We start from the raw sequence: 19,269 nt of genomic DNA, 5'->3' as shown, positions 1-19,269 counted from the left end.
GCTGGGCAGTGCAGTGGAGTATGGCACCTGTGTCTGTACTGTGGAGGGGAGTGCAGAAGCAGGATTATTAATCTTGTTTTATAATTGGAACTGATAATCAAGTAGGAAAAAAGCCTAATTAAAATAATGCAGTAAATTGATTGGCTACCATATGCTGTACAGGTGTGTTTTAACTGATTATCATTCTCTTAAGCAATTTATTGGAAAATTGGATATCAGTTAACAGCCTTATGTAGAAATGACATGAGGACTGCATGTCTGGCTGGGTCTGGGGACAGTTTGAACTCATAATCAGATTAAATTACATTAATTTGGATGCTGACTGGTTACACTGTAGTTACTCATTTGGAGTTTTTTTTGCAGGGAGGGAGCTGTAGAATCTTTATTGACATCACTGTTTTTTCCCTGGAAATGGCCTTTAGTGCCAACTGTAGTTTTGTCTTGACTTTATTGCTGAGGAAATTTTGGTTTTAGTTAATCCTTACCTTCTTGGAATGAACAACAGTGAATAAACCTTAGTACTTCCCCTGTGAAGACTCCCTGGCATAGCATTCCCCTGGCTTCAGTACTGTTCTCAGAAAAGCACCACTAAATTAAAATTTCAAAAAGGAAAACATTGAGAAGAGGGGAAGCCTGAAAAAAAGCATCTTCAGACACAAATTACAGTATTTTTTTTAATTAACCCTTTAATTTTAAACAGTTTTGGGTTATTTTTCAGTTTTAATAGTTTGTAGAGCATTTAGAAGCATTCAGTGTTTGCAAAAGAAGCCCTCCAGATTAATATATATTGAATCTATTAATACAGTCTGTGTAGTCAGATGATTTGAACAGCCCCAGTTCTAAATTCAACTTGGACAAACCTGAAGTGCATCATCCAATTAAACAATGTGTGAAATATCATAGAAGCTGTATATAAATTAACTAAGGGATTTTTTTTGCTATTTTTATTGAGTCATATTTCATTACTCCATTGCTCTTACATAACAATAAAATTAAACTACAATAATAGAGTAGAATCTCAGCTAAATATACACAAAAAATCTTAGCCTAGCTAAATGAAAAATAGAACAATTATGCTATTCTAATTGTTTTTTGAATGGTAATAGTGCTTTATTTATTCTTGTAAATTGAATGTAGACTTGTAACATGTTTCTGCTTCATCTTTACTCACAAGCAGAAAGATCTTTTCTTATTTCTCATAAAATTCTCAAAAGACCACCGCCACCATCCCAGATATATTTAGGCTGCTTTCTTTTTTTCCTGTTTATGTTACCTGACTGTAATCCACTGAAGTTCCAATTAGCTGTTAAAGTTTCAGTCTTGCTCATATTTTTCTGCATGATTATACCACACATTGTCTAGAGAATGTAGATGAGATGGTTTCTATGTAAAGAAGAAGATTCAGGATAAGAAGTCTTGAGTCCTAATCTCTTCTTTCTGTGGTTGAAGCCATCAGATGAATTTCATGTTGCTCTGATCAAAGCTTGAACTTACTAGCTGTGACTAAAACTTCTCCTTCAATTGAAGGAGAACGCCATAACGTTCTTTATAATTTCATGAAGAGTTCAGTGTTGCCTCCTTCCATTCTTGTCTGTAATTTCCTCACAATAATTTAGCCCTATTATTTAGTACTGAATAGCTCAAAGAATATGTAAACTGAGATCTCTGTAACTGTTTTTGGGAAGAAGGTCTCCTTTATTAATTAAGCAAAAAATACCATAGTTTAATTCAGTAATTGCACAACAATTTTAAAATGTTCACCCATGGCTTAATGCAATTGGTACTGCCTTCTGTGCCTTTGTTCCTTTGTTCTTACTTAATAGTTAATGGAAAACCCTAATGAACAGGTGAGAGCTGCTCTGCATTTTTACAGATAAGATCTTGTGGTAATTGTGTTGGAACTGAGCAGTGGTAAACTGGAAATTCCTTTGAGACATATATGGCAAAAAAAAAAAAAAAAAAAGCCAGTGCTTTCAATCATAATCACAGATGGCTCAAGGTAGGAAGTGGCTCAATAACTTCATTGTGTAGCTGAGTGGCTTTTAATGTAAATATATTTTGTTTGCAGCTAAACATCCCAATGCTCATGAAGACTATACATAAATCAGCATCAAATGAGCTCACTTCCTTAGGGAATCTTCCACAAGATGCAGAGTGAGAGCTCTGAGAGATGCTGGCCTGCATCCACTCCCCTTTTTTCACTCTGCTGGATAGAGTCAGCAGTTCCTCTGGCATTGCCCAAAGAGTTCATAAAGTTATTTGTAGACCTGGTTCCTGCTATTCCTTCTCCTGCTCTGCCTTTACAACTGATGGGAATTAGAATCTTTCTGTGTAGAGCTCCAAAGTTTCTAACTTTGGAAAAGGTCCCTATGGTAGCCAGCTTTCTTTCCTTCTCTCCCTTTTCTTCATTAAGACAAGTCCCTGGGAGGTTCTCCAGATTGAAAATTCTTTAGCCTATTCTGTTTTAAATTTTAATTAAATAAAAGGCACATGAAGAAACCTGCCATGACTCATTTCATTCTCCCCAGATCTTTCAAGAGAATTTTTTCTGGACTTGAAAGTGAAATTAAATAATCTGTTTTTGCTTGCATTTTAAGGTAGTTGTGGATTACTTAACTTTCAAATTAATTCATACACTGTCAGGTTGTGGAAAAGAAAATCTGTTGTGATTTTTAAAAGGTAGGCTAAGGAGAGTGTCACAATGAGGCTGTATTTAGGCTTGATCCCTGTATTGCATGTCCATACATGGAAAGATAATTATAAATTCCTTTCAGTTTTCCATAGATGATTAAGAAATCATCTGCATTGGAGATAACTTTTCAGAAATCATATTTTTATAGTTTTAGATACCTCATTGTAAAGGGGTCTCTTCTGTTGTCTTAAATTGCATTAAGTTTGTGAAATATACTGTTAAAAACAAAGGTACAAAATTATCACCGAGTATGCTGCATGCAGAACATTTCTCTAGCAGTTCATGTAAAAAACAGCATGCTTGCCATGACATGCTGCCCAGCATTGTGGGTAGGCAGAGAGTTTTCGAGGTTATATACTCTACCATAACATGCTATCAAACGCATTATGCTCTACATGACCTGAAGAGTCTTTCCTTTGATTTTTATTTCACTTTTTAATTTTTTTCTTAAGTTTGTGGGGTGGAATCCAAAAAACATAGCCATCCCCATAAGATTTACATAATTTAGCTGTAAAACTCAGCAGTCTCTCACTGAGAAGAATGGCATTAGGCCAATGAGGATTGCTTTTTACTTGCTTAGAGCACAAGAGCAATATCAGAATTTTCTTCTGAGAATACAGTTTCGATTAACAACATGAGAGCATTTCTAGAGTTGTTCAGGCTGGCTCTACGCGGCTGCTCGTTACTGCAACAGCTCTATCCACTTGATTTTGCCCAGTTTTCTTGCAGATCAGTTCTGCAAGCAAACACCCTCTGTGCCTAATCTGAGACAGAAAGAAAGGTTATATCTCCCCAGTTAATGTCTGCGCTTGGCTTTATTGTCTGAGCAGATAGAGGCAGACTAATCAATAGCCTCTCTTTTTCAGCTGATGTTCACCTCTGTAGAACTTTGTCTGCTTTCTTTCCCTTCTGTAGACAGATTTCTTTCATGGTAAGCTGGCATCAGTTCTGCTTGACTGATGTTTCCTTTTAGTGTGCTGAATCTACCAGATATAAGTGAAAATCAAGCCCCTACAGTCAGAACCTAGATTTTGTAAACAGTGTATGAGACACAGAGATATATATAGTATATGAATATATAGGATACAGACTCATGTTGTCTTGTTATTTCTATGTTGAGCCTTGAAAACACAGCTGAATTTCAGAGATAAAAAGAATATTTGTCTAAAACTTGAAAAATGTCAACAAGAAAATCTGAGAGTTGAAAATGAATTGGTAGTTAATTATAAGAGCACTTCTTTCTAAACTAACGTATTTTCTTGGAGGCTGTTTAATAATGTACTAAACACATCTTGTTTGACCCAGAATATCATACTGTGCTTAGACATTGGCTGTTTGCATGACTCACGCAAATTTTGAGTGTTGTCAGTTCATTTTCATTTCTATGTATCCAATCACCTACACTTATCCAGTACTTACAGTTTGGTTCTTTTCCTGTAATCTGTAAATACACCCACTATTTGAGCTGCAGACACCCAGTTTGAAATGAACCAAACCTGGGTGGATGACATCTAAAATACCAGTCTGCTGAGGGTCACTTTGCATTTCAGAAGGAGGGTCCCCAGGTGACTCTGTTGGACTTCCCACATCCTGCTCTTGATGAAGTAACTGAAGGGACAAATTTTATTTTCAGTATGCAGGCAGCTCCCAGTGAGGAGAATGGAATTGTTTGTATACATAAAAGATCAGGATTGGTGCTCTTCTATACAAAACAATAAAAGCTATCAAGAAATGGTTATAACCAAATAACACAAAGTTAAACCTCAAGGTACAAGGGTTTCATCGTGCTGAAGTCAGTGGTACCTTTCCAGGAAGCTTTAGAAATGATCAGGTTTATTCTGTTAAATTAACCTCCCCTGAGAGCCCTCATGTTGATTATTGATTAGTGGCAAGGCAAAGTGCCTGCAGTCAGTGGAAGCTGTCTGATGGAAATCATGCAAATGCACAAATTGACATATATTCTTTTCCAAATAATTGCTTTGTGTTTCAAAGTAAGACCTACAAAAATTAAGAAATCCAAAACTTTGAGGTGTGAGAAAGAGATAATTCTCTACAAATAGCAAAAAGAGAATTGGTGTTGGTACTTTTCAACACTGTTGTTTCAGAAGTGGCTGGAGCATCCTTGTGGTCAAAAATTTCCTGTAAGATTTTTTATGAAGTGCATCTCTTGTACATTGCACTTTGAAGTATCTGTTCTGCTATTTAAGATGCTGTTATGTAGGTGGTGCATGAAAATGCTCTTGTTAATAGTGTTGCCCTGAAGACAGTTTTCTGCTATAAATGTGTCTTCACTAATGAGAGTATCTTTAATTACAGAAGAAGCACTTGGCTTCATTAGCAGCTCCAGCCTGCAAGGGATCAGCATAGCACTGACATCATTGCTGTCTCTCCTTATTGGCTTTATTTTGGGAGCCATATATTGGAAGGTAAGAGAAACTACATATAATTGTTTACATAGTGATGCTACTTTTCTTAGCTGTAGGGAGATGCGAATAAGAGAACCATTCTGTATTTGAAAGCAAGAGATACCTCTTTTGATCTCCACTTAACTGTGACTTGCAGATGTAAATCTGTGTGTCAAATTCTTGAATTCTACCATCAAAGTGCAAATTCTGTTTTATCAGCATGATCGTCTCTAATTGGAAACAAAAATTGTGTGACTCACCCAATTTTCCATTTCTCCTGTTGAATATTGAGAAAGGATTTTTCTTTGCTTTTGGCCCCTATGCCCCCACCTACAATACAAAAACTTCAATAGTAAAATTTATATCAGTAGTAGATGTATGTTAGAGAACAAGGTTTGGCCTACATTTTGCAAGATGACTTTGATTGTTAACATCAGAGGCAAATTGAAACATACAGTTGTTTAATTACTAAAGAAAACTTTAGAATATTTATACTTCTAGAATATTTATGGCTTTAGAATATTTATATTTAGTGCATTTTCTTCCTAGAAAATACATCCCAAATCCAGACCAGAAAATGATGAAACTACACAGTGTCATGACTATCAAGAGGAAAATGAGATAAGGTATATTGTTTCACTTAAAATTTGTATTTACAGATGTAATTTTATCTCTGAGAACTACTTACTGTTTAGTTGTGTAACAAAAACAAAAAACCCCAAACACAAGGTCTTGATGCAGAGGTAAAATATGTGCTTAGAGTGTGCAATTTAAAGGACTTTATGGTTTAAACATAGAAACTGATATCGAAGATAGTTCTGCATACAGCATTTTATTTTGGGGACATTATTTTGTCTGTCTTTATTCCCACTGTGAGAAAGGACTGCTGAGATCTATAGGAAAACCAACAAAATAAAGTAAATATTGTTATTTGCTGTGTGGTGTAAAGCTAGGTTGAAGTTATAGAAATAAATAGAAAGCAATGTCTTTCTGGTTGTGCTCCTAAATCCTTTTAAATACCTTTTACAATAATATTTTTTATGTTCTTTCACTTTTACATTCCCCAGGGTACTGTATATTCTGGTTGTTTTTTTTTTTTTAATATTTGTGAAAAATTAATGGGAACTCGTTCAAATGCTAATAACTTCCTAAGGTCATCCTGAAATTATTCACTGCTCTCTTCCTACTTATACACTGCTTTATCTGATTTTTAAAGAGAAAAAGTTCTCAGCAAATCAAATATGCCTTAGAAATAACAGTTCAAGGCTTTGAAGTTCCTTGGACATGACTTGGGCAAGAAATTCTGTGAAATCCAGGAAAGGACTTAGAGACATGTTTAAGTAAGAATAGTCCATGTTAAAGCATTTTGAGAGTATTGTTTAACTTCATATTTAATGATGTTTGGTCAGATTTGAACTATGATTTAGGGAAAGATCTGATACAGGTGGCAGAAGAACTTGTCCTGTAGTCTTCTCACACTGTGTGAAATGCCTGGTGCTGCCCATTGGTGAAGAGACAAATAGGCAAGGTTCTGATCTAGCAGTTTTGTCACAGGAGCTGAAATTTTCTGTGTTTAGGCTTGCTAAAGTAATAAATTCTTAAAAAAAAATTTCTTCATATACAGTATATAGAATGGAAAGCTGTGTATTCATTTTACCAATTACATTAGTTCCTGCAAATAACTCATTCTGCACGTCATCCTCATAGGTGTTAAAACCTGTGAAATGGAACGTACATCTTCCTTTTAACTTCACAGAAAATACAAAACATTTTTATATGAAGAAAAGATGACACAGTTAAATGCTGGGGAGGGCCCTTGCAGGAACTTGAACCAGATTGCATTCTCTATCAGATGTCTTCATATATATATATATATATATGGCATGTGTTTTGGAATACATGGCATAAATGACTATTGCAAATTTCTCCTCCCTGAGAAATTAGGAATATTCATCTATAAGTAGGAAGAACTAATATCAAACAAAAATTACAATTCTTTGGGCTCCCTTCTTTAAATTTTAACTAGCTTATAAACCCTTCACTTCTATTTGCTTTGAAGGCTATTACTGTAGTAATAAAGTATCTATTTTTTTTTTTTTAGTATGTTGCAGCAAAAAGAAAAGGAACATCTACAAGTGTAGCTGTTGCTTTTTCTCTCTGAACACTGTTACTGTTTCATGTACTGGTAAGTTGGTTATGGTGAGAGTTTTACCATAGACTTAACTACTTTCAGCTGCTTTAATATAAAGTGATTCAGAGTCCGTTTTCAGGAAGAAAAGAAATCTTGCTATCAGTAGGTTTCATTTAGCATTTAGTAGGTGTATAAGATCATTAGCAGCTAATTTCATTAATCCCGTATCATTAATGTAGACCTTTGATTTTGAACTTGAATGCTTCAAAATGAAATTTACAAGAATTCCAGAATAAAGGACAGCTACTGCTTCTCCTTTTTGGTGTTAGAGCTGATACAGAGAAGCCTTCAGCTGTTACACTACAGCTGTTTCAAAGCAATGTGAACTAAAAAACACAATCTGGGAAAATTAGCAGGTGAGTGTAGGAGAACAGGCCAAGTAGAGCTGAGCTTTTATATAATTGTAGCTTAGCACATTTCTGTAGTCTCTGTAGCCTTATCAGATACATCAGTCTTGCTTTTGTATGTAAGAGTGAGCAGCAAAGGTGAGTGAGGTTTCTCAGTCCCAGCTGTCCTTTGCAGAGCAGCACTTCTCTCACAAGAGGCTTCTTACCACTGAAATTGTGCTGTATTTAACCCATGGCATCTGTGTAAGAGTCTGGAAAATTCAGACAGCGCTGAACTCTTCATTTTTTATCATGAGTGGAAAGAGCAGTATAAGACTGTAACAGACAATCTCAGTTTTGCAGTTCATCCCGTAACAGTTACTCTCAGGTGTTTGATATGATTGAGTTAGCTACAACTTGAGAGGTTTTTCATTCTCCTTAACTGCTTTGTTCTACCATATGCTCATTGAGAAGCAAAGCTGTCACTGCAGTGGACAAGTTGTTCCATTTTTCCAAAGATGTAAAACTCAGTTTGGTTTGTCCAGATGACTTCAAAAGGAAGTTTGCTGCCAGAGATTGCCAATACCAAAATGCCAAAACAGTTCTGTAAAACATGAGAGTGGTTCCATTACCTTAGATGACATCAATGAGCTTTTGCAGGCAAGTGTGTTCTCGCATCAGGAAAATGCATCTTATAACATTTCTCCTTCTGAGTAAAGAAATCCCTATGCAAGTGTCATTACATTTTTTTTTCAAAATTATAAGAAAAAAATTCTATGTTGTATGTTTTTTAAAAGATCTACTGTTTAGTAATACTGAAAGGAAAACTAATCAGCAAAATCAGAATTTCTGTTTTTCTCTTCAGGCAGGTAACAGTTCAATGTTCGCTTCATAAATGAAGCAGCTTTAAGCACATCCGTATTCCTTCTGGAGTGACAGACTGAGTCTGCATCTGTTGTTGCTGCCCATGACTCCATAGACATGATACAGAAATGAGGACAATTTGTGTTTGTTACTGTGAAACCAACACTGAACTGAACAATGACAGGAAGAGTGTGCACTTAGCAGGACTGTATCTTATGTGAATATCTACCTTGTGTGACATTTGAGGTTTTTTAATTGCATTAGTACTTTCAGCTGACTCTGGCAAACAAAGTATGTCCTGAACAAAAAAAGCATCTTTCAAATGCCTCCAACAGTATGTAATCATTGCAAGTCATAAATACCTTTGCATCCTTAATTTAAATTCTGTGTCCTCTACCTTAAATTGGTGTCTTCAGATGAAGGTCTCTGAACTGAGAGAAAATGCAGAAATGGATACAGATAACATACTCTTCAATATTGTATATAAAACTTGAAAGCAAAGTCATGCCCTGAACTCGTGTTCTAGACTTAGACTTATAAGGAGCTGTGTTTATGCCTGTCAAAGGCTGTGTGTACAGCAACACGTGGTCTCTATCGGGTGCCAGGTGGCTGGTTGCCCACCCCAGAAAGCCTCAAGAATTCATCAGCGTTGGTGGTCTCTGTTCAGGAGAACCAAATACTGGATGAAGACAAAGTAAACAGGAGGTGAATGTACCTCGTGGAGCTTCGAAGAATTAAATGTAACTGCTGGGTATGTGAACACTGGTGAAATTTCCAGTCATGCTAAGGCAAAGTAAAGAGTCTGAATTGCATTCAAACGTCACAATAAAGACAAACCCCTGAAATGCATTTTAAATTCTGAAGATGCATGCCATTTATATCTTGTCTGTAAATATATAGCATAGAAAATCTGAAAGATCCTGAGAGTGTATTTAGCTTTTACTTACATCAGCTGTAATTAATGTTTGCATTGTGTTTTAAGTGATTAGTAAGCTTTAATATCCTGGCATTCTCCACTCTTGAAAGTTAATTATTTTGAAACAAAAGAGAAAGGCTTTGTTTCTCACCTGTTTCTGCATCTGTTACTGTTACAGTATCCATAGAATATGAACATGACTGATGTACAGATGTGCATTTTCAAGTAAATCCTAAAAATACCATGATAAAAGTTACAAATGTAGTTGTGCATCTTTTCATCTTGTCTCTTCCCAGATAATGAGTATGAATTATTTGCCTGTATTAGGGGTTGTAATTCAGAAGGGTAAATGGTAAGGGCTCACATGAGGTGACAAACTGTCATCTATCATTATATTGACCAGGTCAGCAAGACTTTTAGTTTAAATAACTTGGAAACTTAAAAAAAAAAAAAAACAAAACACCAAAAAACCCACCAAATCCTTTTAAAGTTTTGCATAAAGTTGGAGTTCTCCTTAAAATGTATAGTTACTAATTTTTTTAAGAGTCCTTGTGGAAGTTTTAATCTTCTGCTCAATTTTCTGAGAACTATGCATAAAAAGAATATGTCATACATATAATATATATGTGTGTATGTGGGTGTGTATGTGTGTGTGTGTGTGTATTGGTAAAACTATCTTTCAGACCTGTGAAAAGAAAAAAAATCTGAGAACCTTACCATACTTGATGATGTGGCATGTAGCTGCACTGCGTGGAATTTTGACCCTACTGCAATAAGGCTGAAATTTCTCATGAATTCACTGATGGAAGGATTTGATCATGCGGAATTTTTTTTTATACTCAGGCCCTTTTTGCACTTTCTGTTTGTCAGAAAAGGGTCTTCAAATCCTACTCAGCTGGTATAAATTTGCATAGTTCCTTTAAGAACATATTGAACTTTGCGGTTTGCATCACCTGAGGAACTTCTCTTAGACTAGATCAGAAGAAGCTTAGTGTCAGAATTAGGCCTTCATGTTTATTCTGAAGATGCTGGAGCACTCACCAGTTAATAGCCAGGGTTGCTCATCACTTCTAAAAAGTAAGTACATTCCTCAAACAATGGAATTCCCCAGATAAAGCTGAGTCTCCTTTGACTTTATGTAGTTCTTTACTCACAAGGTCCTCAGACTTTGAGTTTCAAACTCTTTTAAGAGATGCCCTAAAAGAAATGTCAGCATGACCTAATTGATGGAAATTTGCACCTTATTGCTAATGCAGAGAATAACTGTGTATTGGTTTTGACTGAATGGAAAAGTATCCACACTAAATGGAAGCAATTATCCTTGCACGTTGTACAAAAACCTTAAATACTTCATACAATGTACTGTTGAGGCTAGCTTATGCATTTGAGGGTTTGGATTTTTTCCTTAGCTTCAGTAAAACAAAAATCTTATATTGATTAATGTTCTTTGTTGATAAAAAATGTTCATTTTTCTAAATGCATTCTTTCCAGAAAATCAAATACTTAATAACATTTAATTTGGGTCACATTGGTGTGCCCCAAATTATACTTTGATATTCCAAAGCATGATATTTTAGGCTTCTTAATCTTCAATACTATAGAAAATATCATTTATGAATTGAAACATAAATAAAAATTGACTATGACAAAATGTTCACTTTCCAGGAGCAACATCTTAAAGTCACTTCCAAATAATGTCAGACATTTTTATCTCTTCTGTGGAGCAAGGTAAATTTAAGTTATATGAGAACAGAAAGAAAGGTCATGTATACTTTTGACCTTCACATCACGAACATTGTTCTTTGAATGTGCACAAAAGTTGTGTGACACCTGGTGCAGCAGAACTCCTGTTGGACCACATGGTTTTCCCATTCTTTGCCCTCACTTTGATCTAAACACAAGAGAGATCTGATTGGGTGTTCTCAATCCTTTTGCAAACCCGAAGGAGACTTCTGGACACTCGAGGATACACTAGGTGGCAGGGCACTTTGAAGAGGCATCGTGAATTTACTGGAAACTTTCTGTGCCCACTGAGGAGATCTTCACTTTGGACATAGTGAGATTCTGAAAGACTACTGAATTGTGAAACATCTTTGAAATCAATGGAAATAGAGTAATGTACTCTCCAGTTGGAGATGGGGTGGCAGAAACAGACCTTTAATTGCTTCTTCCAAAGAAGTTTAACTTCTGAAGACTGATCAGTTTTTCAGTCTTCTTTTTGGGTCAACAAAGCCCATGCATTAACAGAGTTGGAAAAGCAACACACTCCCTCTTAGAATAAAACTGGGGGAAAAAGGGATGTTTTATTTTTCTGCATAAAAGTCAACCAAATTTGGCTTTTGGATATCTGTGGTTTTGTGAGAAATGTAACATTTTTAGGTTTCCTTTGAAATAGATGAACTTTGCATGCAATTACTAGTGGCCTTGTGAGATTAAAAAAGGAGATAGTCTTATACTGAGTAACTGTTCTACTTTAGATATGTGTTTACGTGAATGCATTAATGGTACTTCATTTCATCACCAGGTCATTTTATAAGCATACAAAATGTGCTTTACTATGGAGTATGTGTACAGCCTGCACATGTTTTAGATTCTCAACTGCAGCAGCTCTGTTTTTTCTGTTGCTCTGCATAATATGCTGAAACTGTTCAGTACACAAAACAGAATTATTAATTTGAAAATTTAACAGCACACATAAAATACTGATATTTTGAGTTTGATTTATATTTAAGAATTATCCAATGTTTTTCAATTCATGAATCTGATTCAACTGTCTTAAATGCAGATTTACAGTAATGGTGGCATGTTGCTATTTTGTTATCAAATTAATGGAATGTGGAACTTCAGACTCTTTAGTGATAGAGACACAGACGTTTGCTGGTTGCATTATGGGCAAATTCATTTATTTCAATGTAAATGTCAGTACAGTTTTGCATAGTTACATTCTGACTGAAGGTAATCAACAAAATTTATAAAATGTGATGTGTATGTACATATGTGTCCTCTTAAAGATAGATGTTTTCCCAGATACCTTTTTATACCAGTTCAGATTTGGAATTTACACTATATACATATATGCTTTATTGTTCTAAATAAAGATATTATGCACTGTCAAATAATTAATATATTGCATTGTGTCAGTCCCAGTTAAGACATTTTTAAGTCCTGTCATCATCTGAAAGAATTCTCTGTCAGAACATATGATACTTGATGCAGACTCCTTCACTTGATGCAGACATTTCATGATGATGCACTTCTTTCACAGGGAGTAGTATTTACCAGGATCTTTCAATAGAAACCAGAGCTTATCCTCATAAGGATGGCATCATTCCTTTAAGTTTTCAGCAGTTTAATGTGGCTTTTCTGTAAGAAGTCTGGGATGGGATGAGTTTGGGTGGTAAAAACTGAGCTTCTCAGGGAGCTCTGGCACCTCTCCATTCCTGAAAGAGAATGAAAAGATGTCAGCTAAAGATGAAGAGGTAAACCTGCTGAGACTTTCAGCCTGCCTCAGAGAGCATTAATGAGTCTCGGAAGACAGAGGGGATGTTGCAGTAGGCAGATACAGAGGGATTTGTAAATAAGAATAAAGTAGAGACAGGACTGATGAAGAAGAGTAGAGCAGAGTTAATGGACTGGGACACAGAGGAACAGAATTTGGAGATGCCAGAATTTGGGGTATAGATATGAATGAAAGCTGTGGCTGCTGATCTGGACAGAAGTGCAGAGCTGATGGCTTGAAGAAGGCCATGAAACAGCACTCACTGATGGTGTAGCAGGAGTCAATAGGGTACAACAGGGTACCTAGAAATGAGATGTGAGGACTCTCAGCTAACAAAATAACTCTTGCTGAAGTCAAGAGCTGGTAACTCATTATCTGGTTCAATGTCCAGATGGAGATCGGTGGTGAGGGGTGTCCTTCAAAAGTCTGTATTGAGAAGGGTAGTGTTTAATACCTTCATCAATGCCACAGCTAATGGGATCAAGTGCTCCCTCACCATGTTTACAGACAACACCAATCTGAGTGGTCCCAAATGTACCTCAAGCTGCATAAAGGGGAAGCATGGCCAACAGGTTGAGGGAAGTGACTCTAGCCTTCTGCTCTGCTCCATTCTGGTGACATGCCACCTGAAGTATTACATCCAGCTCTTGGCCCCCAGCACACAAGAGGCATGGACCTGTTGGACAGAGTCCAGAAGAGGGACACCAAAATGGTTAGGGGGATGAAATATGTTCCTGTGAATAAAGGGTGAGAGAATTGGGGCTAATTAGCTTGGAGGAGAGAAGGCTCTGGGGAGACCTTATGGCAGCCTTCTAGTACTTAGAGAGGGCTTACAAGAAAGATGGTGACTTTTTAGAAGGAATCATTGCAATAGGACAAAGGGCAATGGTTTTAAACCAAAAGAGGACAGATTCAGACTAGATATAAAGAAGGGATTTTCTACAGTAAGAAAGGTGAAATACTGGAACAGGTTGTCCAGAGATGTTCCCTGGAAACATTGAAGATCAGGTTGAATAGAGGTCAGAGCAAACTGATCTAGTTGAAGGTGTCCCTGCTCATTACAGGGGGGCTGTTCTAGATTTTCTTTAAAGGACTTCTCCAAGCCAAACTAATGTATGATTCTATGAATTGTAGCATATGCAGATGGAGTAAATGGCAAGAGGGAAGGTCTGGGAAAATGTGCAGCTCTTCAGCCAAAGTAACATGACGATAATATTTTTGGTGGTCTATTTTACAATGTTTGGTGCCTTACATAATGCTGAATAACTGCACACTACCATCACTGCTTAATCTGAACCCTGCAGATTTAAATGTGCTAAAGGATTGAGAGAAATATTTACCTTCAGTTTTCCAATTCTAGTTTATCCAAAACAATGAATATAAATATGTTGTTCAGTAGATGGAAACAAAGGCTATCTTTGTCTAATCATGGACAGCATTAATAATGACATTTTCCTACTTCTGTCATGCAGAAAAACAATGCTTATTGTAATAAACAACTGTTTCTTGATAGCAATATGTTTTAACAGCTTAACACTTCCATGAAATGACTGTATTTTAGATGAGCTGGATATATGCCCACTCCACATACACTCCATGCTACACTCCAGTGTAATTTTATTCCATGTTAACAAATGTGTGTTACTAAACATATTTTTGCCCAAAGCTTCTGAATGATAATAAATGATATGTTTTCATCTTAACAAGATGGGTTGTTTCAGGATTTTGCACTACATTAACGGCTTATAGAACCACTTCCTTACTACTCTTCATGTAGCTGTTTATGAAAATTTTTCTCCCAAAGTTCAAACGTTTTTAAAATGGATTAAGTTTCCCAATAGCTACAAAGAAACATGTGCTAACACAATCAACTTTTATGTCATTACATACTTAAAAGGAATTATTATGTGATGGTGCATAGTGGAAAATATGGTTAAATTAAAGCAGACTGCCAAAATTGCAGAGCGAGGAAGAGAAGTTTAGCCCTCTTTTTCACATGCCATATCCCAAGGTAAGTTATTTCACGTAATAGGAAAAATTCCAATTCAATTTGGAAGTCAGTCAGTCTGTCAGTTCCTCTGACTTGTGGACCCTTCTGCAAAATTCCACCACAAGCAAGCAGGAACTAAAAATACAGATGAGACTTTTTCCAGACAAACATGAGCCTTAGGCTTCTGGCCAGTCACAAAATGTGGGAACACTTTTCATTCTTTTTTGGCAAGATATTTTCTTGAGCTCATGGAAGAATATTCAGCTGAGATCACAAAAGCGTCTTTGTTTGTCACCAGTTCTGCTCTGCAGGATAATAGCATGATAGCAAAATTGGCCCAATTAGAGTAAAGAAGCTGCAGAGCAGAATGTATAGCTTTTGTCATTTTAAGTGACTACCACAAGTGACAAAATGTCATCTTAGAAATTTCCCCTTGTCATCTCCTACATTGTGAATGATGATTATTAGGACCCCCCAGGTTATTTAATCTGTCATGTTCTTAAAGTCAAATATTTTAGACCTTCCTTTTTCTCAGCAGTGCTGTCATCATTAACAAAACACAGAACAGCCTTCACCTTTAGAAATGACAAAAATGGGGATGTGTCTCAAAACCAATTAATAGCATCACTGAAGGCAGACTATAGCATCTAAATCTTTTAAATATCCCCAAGAATAAAGCAATGAGTTCTTAGAGACAATTGCTCCTTTGCCAGAAGTTGAGAAGAAAGTATCTTATTGACATGGTGGTACCACTTGGCAGTTTGTTGTTAAGTCTTGTTTCATATTGTTCCAGAGGGATACAATTGCCTCAGTCAGTAAGCACGGTGTTTTCTTGATGGTATTTTAAATGTTCTAACCTTTGGATCAAACAAAGAGTTGTGGGAATGAAGAATGCTATTAAGTGCTAAAATTGCGTACTCACTGCATTTCAGATAGAAATTTGTGATACAATCAGTGCTACATAGCAAAGTTTAAGTGGGCATGCTAATGTACCTGTAATGTAGTGTGCACATGTGTGGGATGAGGCGTGCTGGTGGGGGTGAAGGAGGAGGTGGTGCTTCAATGTAGCAAATTTTTTTAGCAAATCAGGTAACTGCCATGAACTTCAATCATATACCCTGAAGGAATGGCTGCATATCACAGAATCTCTTCACAAATCCAAACCTTGGCAAGAGTGAGCGTCAGGATTGCCAAGTTCCATGCACTGATCAAAAGGTTCGCTGGGCATCCCACGCTGTGCTGTGCTCTGCTCCCCAGCCTTTGGCAGCTCAGCACCATCGCCCTTCCTGCTCCATGAATGTCTGTGCCAGAACCACACACACCTACCATGTTCCCTGGGGGTTCAGGTAATGAATCCATCTATATTTCCATATAGGCCACCAACATTATTTCATTGAGAGCCAAAAATCCGGCTCAGGGTTGCATAACTGGTCTTTTGTATTTCAACCTGGACTATAACTGGAAACTCGGCAAAGCCCCAGGTTTTCTCTCTTGCATACACACACCTTTGTGTCCTGTTATTATCCAATCACTCCTTCAGCCCCCACCCTGACTCCCAGTGCTCTCCTGTTGAGTCATACTCTGCAATTAAAGCATCATGTATCCTGGTTGCAGTTAGCAGCCCTACCATTAGCAGTTTTTATGTAGACAGTAAACAATTGGGTTAGTATTTAGGAAGAAAACACTTCAAAATGTTTAGCAAAAGATTAGACTTCTGGGGTCAGCTATAACTGGGGTACTGCTAGTCTGACTGCAAAATGCACTGCACAGCAGTATGCGTGCCAGCTGCGAGCACAAAAATTCCCACAGTTTTCCTCAGAGGAACAAACAGTTTATGCTGAATAAATATGTCAACCCTGTTTTCCTCTAAAAATATTTGCCCATCAGATTTTAAGATAGCAAGAGCTAGTCAGTTTAATCAGATGCTTCTTCGTGCAGTCCTCTCTCATAGGGTTCCTGCTGATAAAACTTCCTGAACAGACTGACTGAAGTCTGACCTTTCCTTCTGGTGACCCTCGTGTTGATGCTACTCAGACTGACTACAGCCTGCAGCCATTTTGCTAGGTTTCATCTTGCTGCATCCCCACCACCTCCTGTGGCCCTTGCCTATCCAACCGTGGGTCAACTCAAGCTATATGCTCTTCCCACCCAAAGCTCCGTGTCCATTGCCAAACCTTGCTCTGTTGATCAAGGCTGAGGAGGAGCACATGTTTTCAGAAAAAAGACGTGCAATGCACCCATTCCAACACCTTCTGTACCTCCTTATGGCCATCTATGCTCTGACCAGTCAGACACAAAGGCATATGTCCTCGGAGGCAAACACTGTCCACTGCTTCTTCATGCCAAAACAGCAGGGCTGCTCCACAGGCTGTGGGAAGCCATGCAGTGCCAGTCCTAGGCTTCCATCTACCCTGGTCTCAGGAGTACTGTATTCCATTTTGCACCGCAACCCAGATTCAAAGGGAGGGAGAAGCATGGCCATGTACCCAACTTGGTGAGCAGGGTATTGAGAAGCCCTTTATTTAATTTTCCCTCTTTCACAAATGCTTTAAGGATTTTACTATTGAGTAATAGGAGAAATATATTCTCCTTGTGTGCAATGATGGGACTGAGGTGGGATGGGTAGCAGGTCCCTCATGCCCAATATTAAAAATGAAAGCAGCAAAATAAAAGCATAATTTCTAAAGAAATTGTAAAGATAAGCAACAATGCAGGAAGTCAGTATAATGCTATACAGTCCAAGATTATTGTCAAATTCCCTGATGGTTTTGTAAGTATCATATTTAAATATCATGACAGTTGCTTAAAAATAAACTGGAAACATTGACTTTTCTACATTAGGAAAATGAAATATCTCTGAGAAACTGTACATCAGCAGAAAATTTAAGTAGCGCTTACAAAAATGGTAAAGTTTTGAATTCCACTGTCTAGCTGTATAAATAGTGACAGAAAGCAACCCAAAAGCTTAAAAAAACCCATCCAATAAACAAGTCATATACAGCAGCTATGCACTCAAGAGATCAAGTTTTGGAGGTGTGAATGTCATTTATTTTTTAGACAAAATTACTTCCAGGTTCTGGAAATCTTTGACTTCTTTGGAGGGCAGAATAAGCATAAACAAAGAGGAGATCATAGCAAATTATTAATTCATATTTACTAGTAAGTTATATAAAACACTTGCATATAAACCATGGAATTTTACACAGGGATTCCCAAATTCAATCTGCCAATTTATAATGGACATTTTACATTGCAAATAACCTTTTAATCTGAATTGAAAGTGATAAGAGCAATTTTACTATGCGGAAAAGTATTAAGTGTCATTATGTAAAAAAAATATATAATTTCCACTTCAAACTTTTCTGTGTGGTTCTATAAAGTGATAACAGTGCTCTGGTAAGGGCAAAGTTCAACTGCAGGACACAGAGGCAAGTATCATTTGATTTTGGCAACTAAATAAAGCATTTGGAATATCAGAACATGCCATCTACTTGATAAGATGTTACTTTTCGTGAAAATGTAAAAATATGTTTGAGGAGAAAGCAGCAAAAGAACACAAGTGTTTTTTCTTTGAAGACTGCAAGATATCTTTTCTGTTAACAACCATTTTTATGACCTTAAATACTTCTGTGCTCTACCAGTAATGTCAGCAACTTGCCTTCACAGCCACCAAACACATTTCTGAACTGAACTCCACTGCAACAGTTTCTTTATGAATTGTTTCCAGTCTCATTACAAGATTCTTTCTGTTTCAACATGTTTTGGATCTAAGTACTTTGGAAATCAACCAAAGCTATGGTTCTAGTGAAAACTTATTTGCAGAGAAGTCTCTAGTTGTATGTTACAGTTTCCCACCATTTATCATAGTTCCTCTGCCTGAGGTTACTACTCTCAGAGCAAAACTGGCAGAACAGCTCAGGTAAGGCTTTCTCACTGTTTCAATACCAAATCAACCAGGAAAACTTGAAACACTTTAAAAACTGTTGCTATTTAATGAGTGAAGCTGAGGTGGATGATAGAGCACTACAAGGGTTGATGACTTCTCTCATCATACATTCTGCCAGTTCTGGAGGGAGAGGCAACATCCAGCAAAGGACTGATAATGGACACTAGAAATTGTGAAGAAATCACACCACAGCCAATAGCAATTGTCTGTTTGCAGTCTACTGCTAAAAATAAACACACAAACATGCTGACAGAGTTGGCTGGCAAATCAGCCATCCTGAGAACAAACTGAGTGTTGCAACAAAAAGCTGATACTTGCTCGTACTACAAGATGTTAAGAAACATCAAAGGACGAGCTCCAGTTTTGAAATAATTCCCTAGAAACTAGATTTACAATTATCAAGAAAATTAAATTCTCCCTTTTTGCCTAGTTTCCTGCTA

General features: G+C 36.9%; 1 protein-coding gene across 2 annotated transcripts in view; it reads left to right on the top strand.

Moving 5' to 3' along the window:
- Nucleotides 1–9,873, top strand: part of KITLG (KIT ligand) — a 53,791-nt gene extending 43,918 nt beyond the window's left edge. For both annotated transcript variants that reach the window (XM_068190353.1, XM_068190352.1), the window contains 4 exons: nt 5,009–5,118; nt 5,647–5,723; nt 7,199–7,282; nt 8,480–9,873. In XM_068190353.1, the coding sequence (XP_068046454.1) occupies nt 5,009–5,118; nt 5,647–5,723; nt 7,199–7,238 (227 nt within the window). In that variant the 3' untranslated portion in view covers nt 7,239–7,282; nt 8,480–9,873. The remainder of the gene's footprint in view (nt 1–5,008; nt 5,119–5,646; nt 5,724–7,198; nt 7,283–8,479) is intronic.
- Nucleotides 9,874–19,269: the final 9,396 nt, after the last annotated feature.

This window comes from Anomalospiza imberbis, chromosome 5 (assembly GCF_031753505.1).
Source record: "Anomalospiza imberbis isolate Cuckoo-Finch-1a 21T00152 chromosome 5, ASM3175350v1, whole genome shotgun sequence".
NCBI lineage: Eukaryota > Metazoa > Chordata > Aves > Passeriformes > Viduidae > Anomalospiza > Anomalospiza imberbis.
The sequence above is the reverse complement of the archived record's forward strand: the minus strand, read 5'-3'. Positions and strand labels throughout refer to the sequence as shown.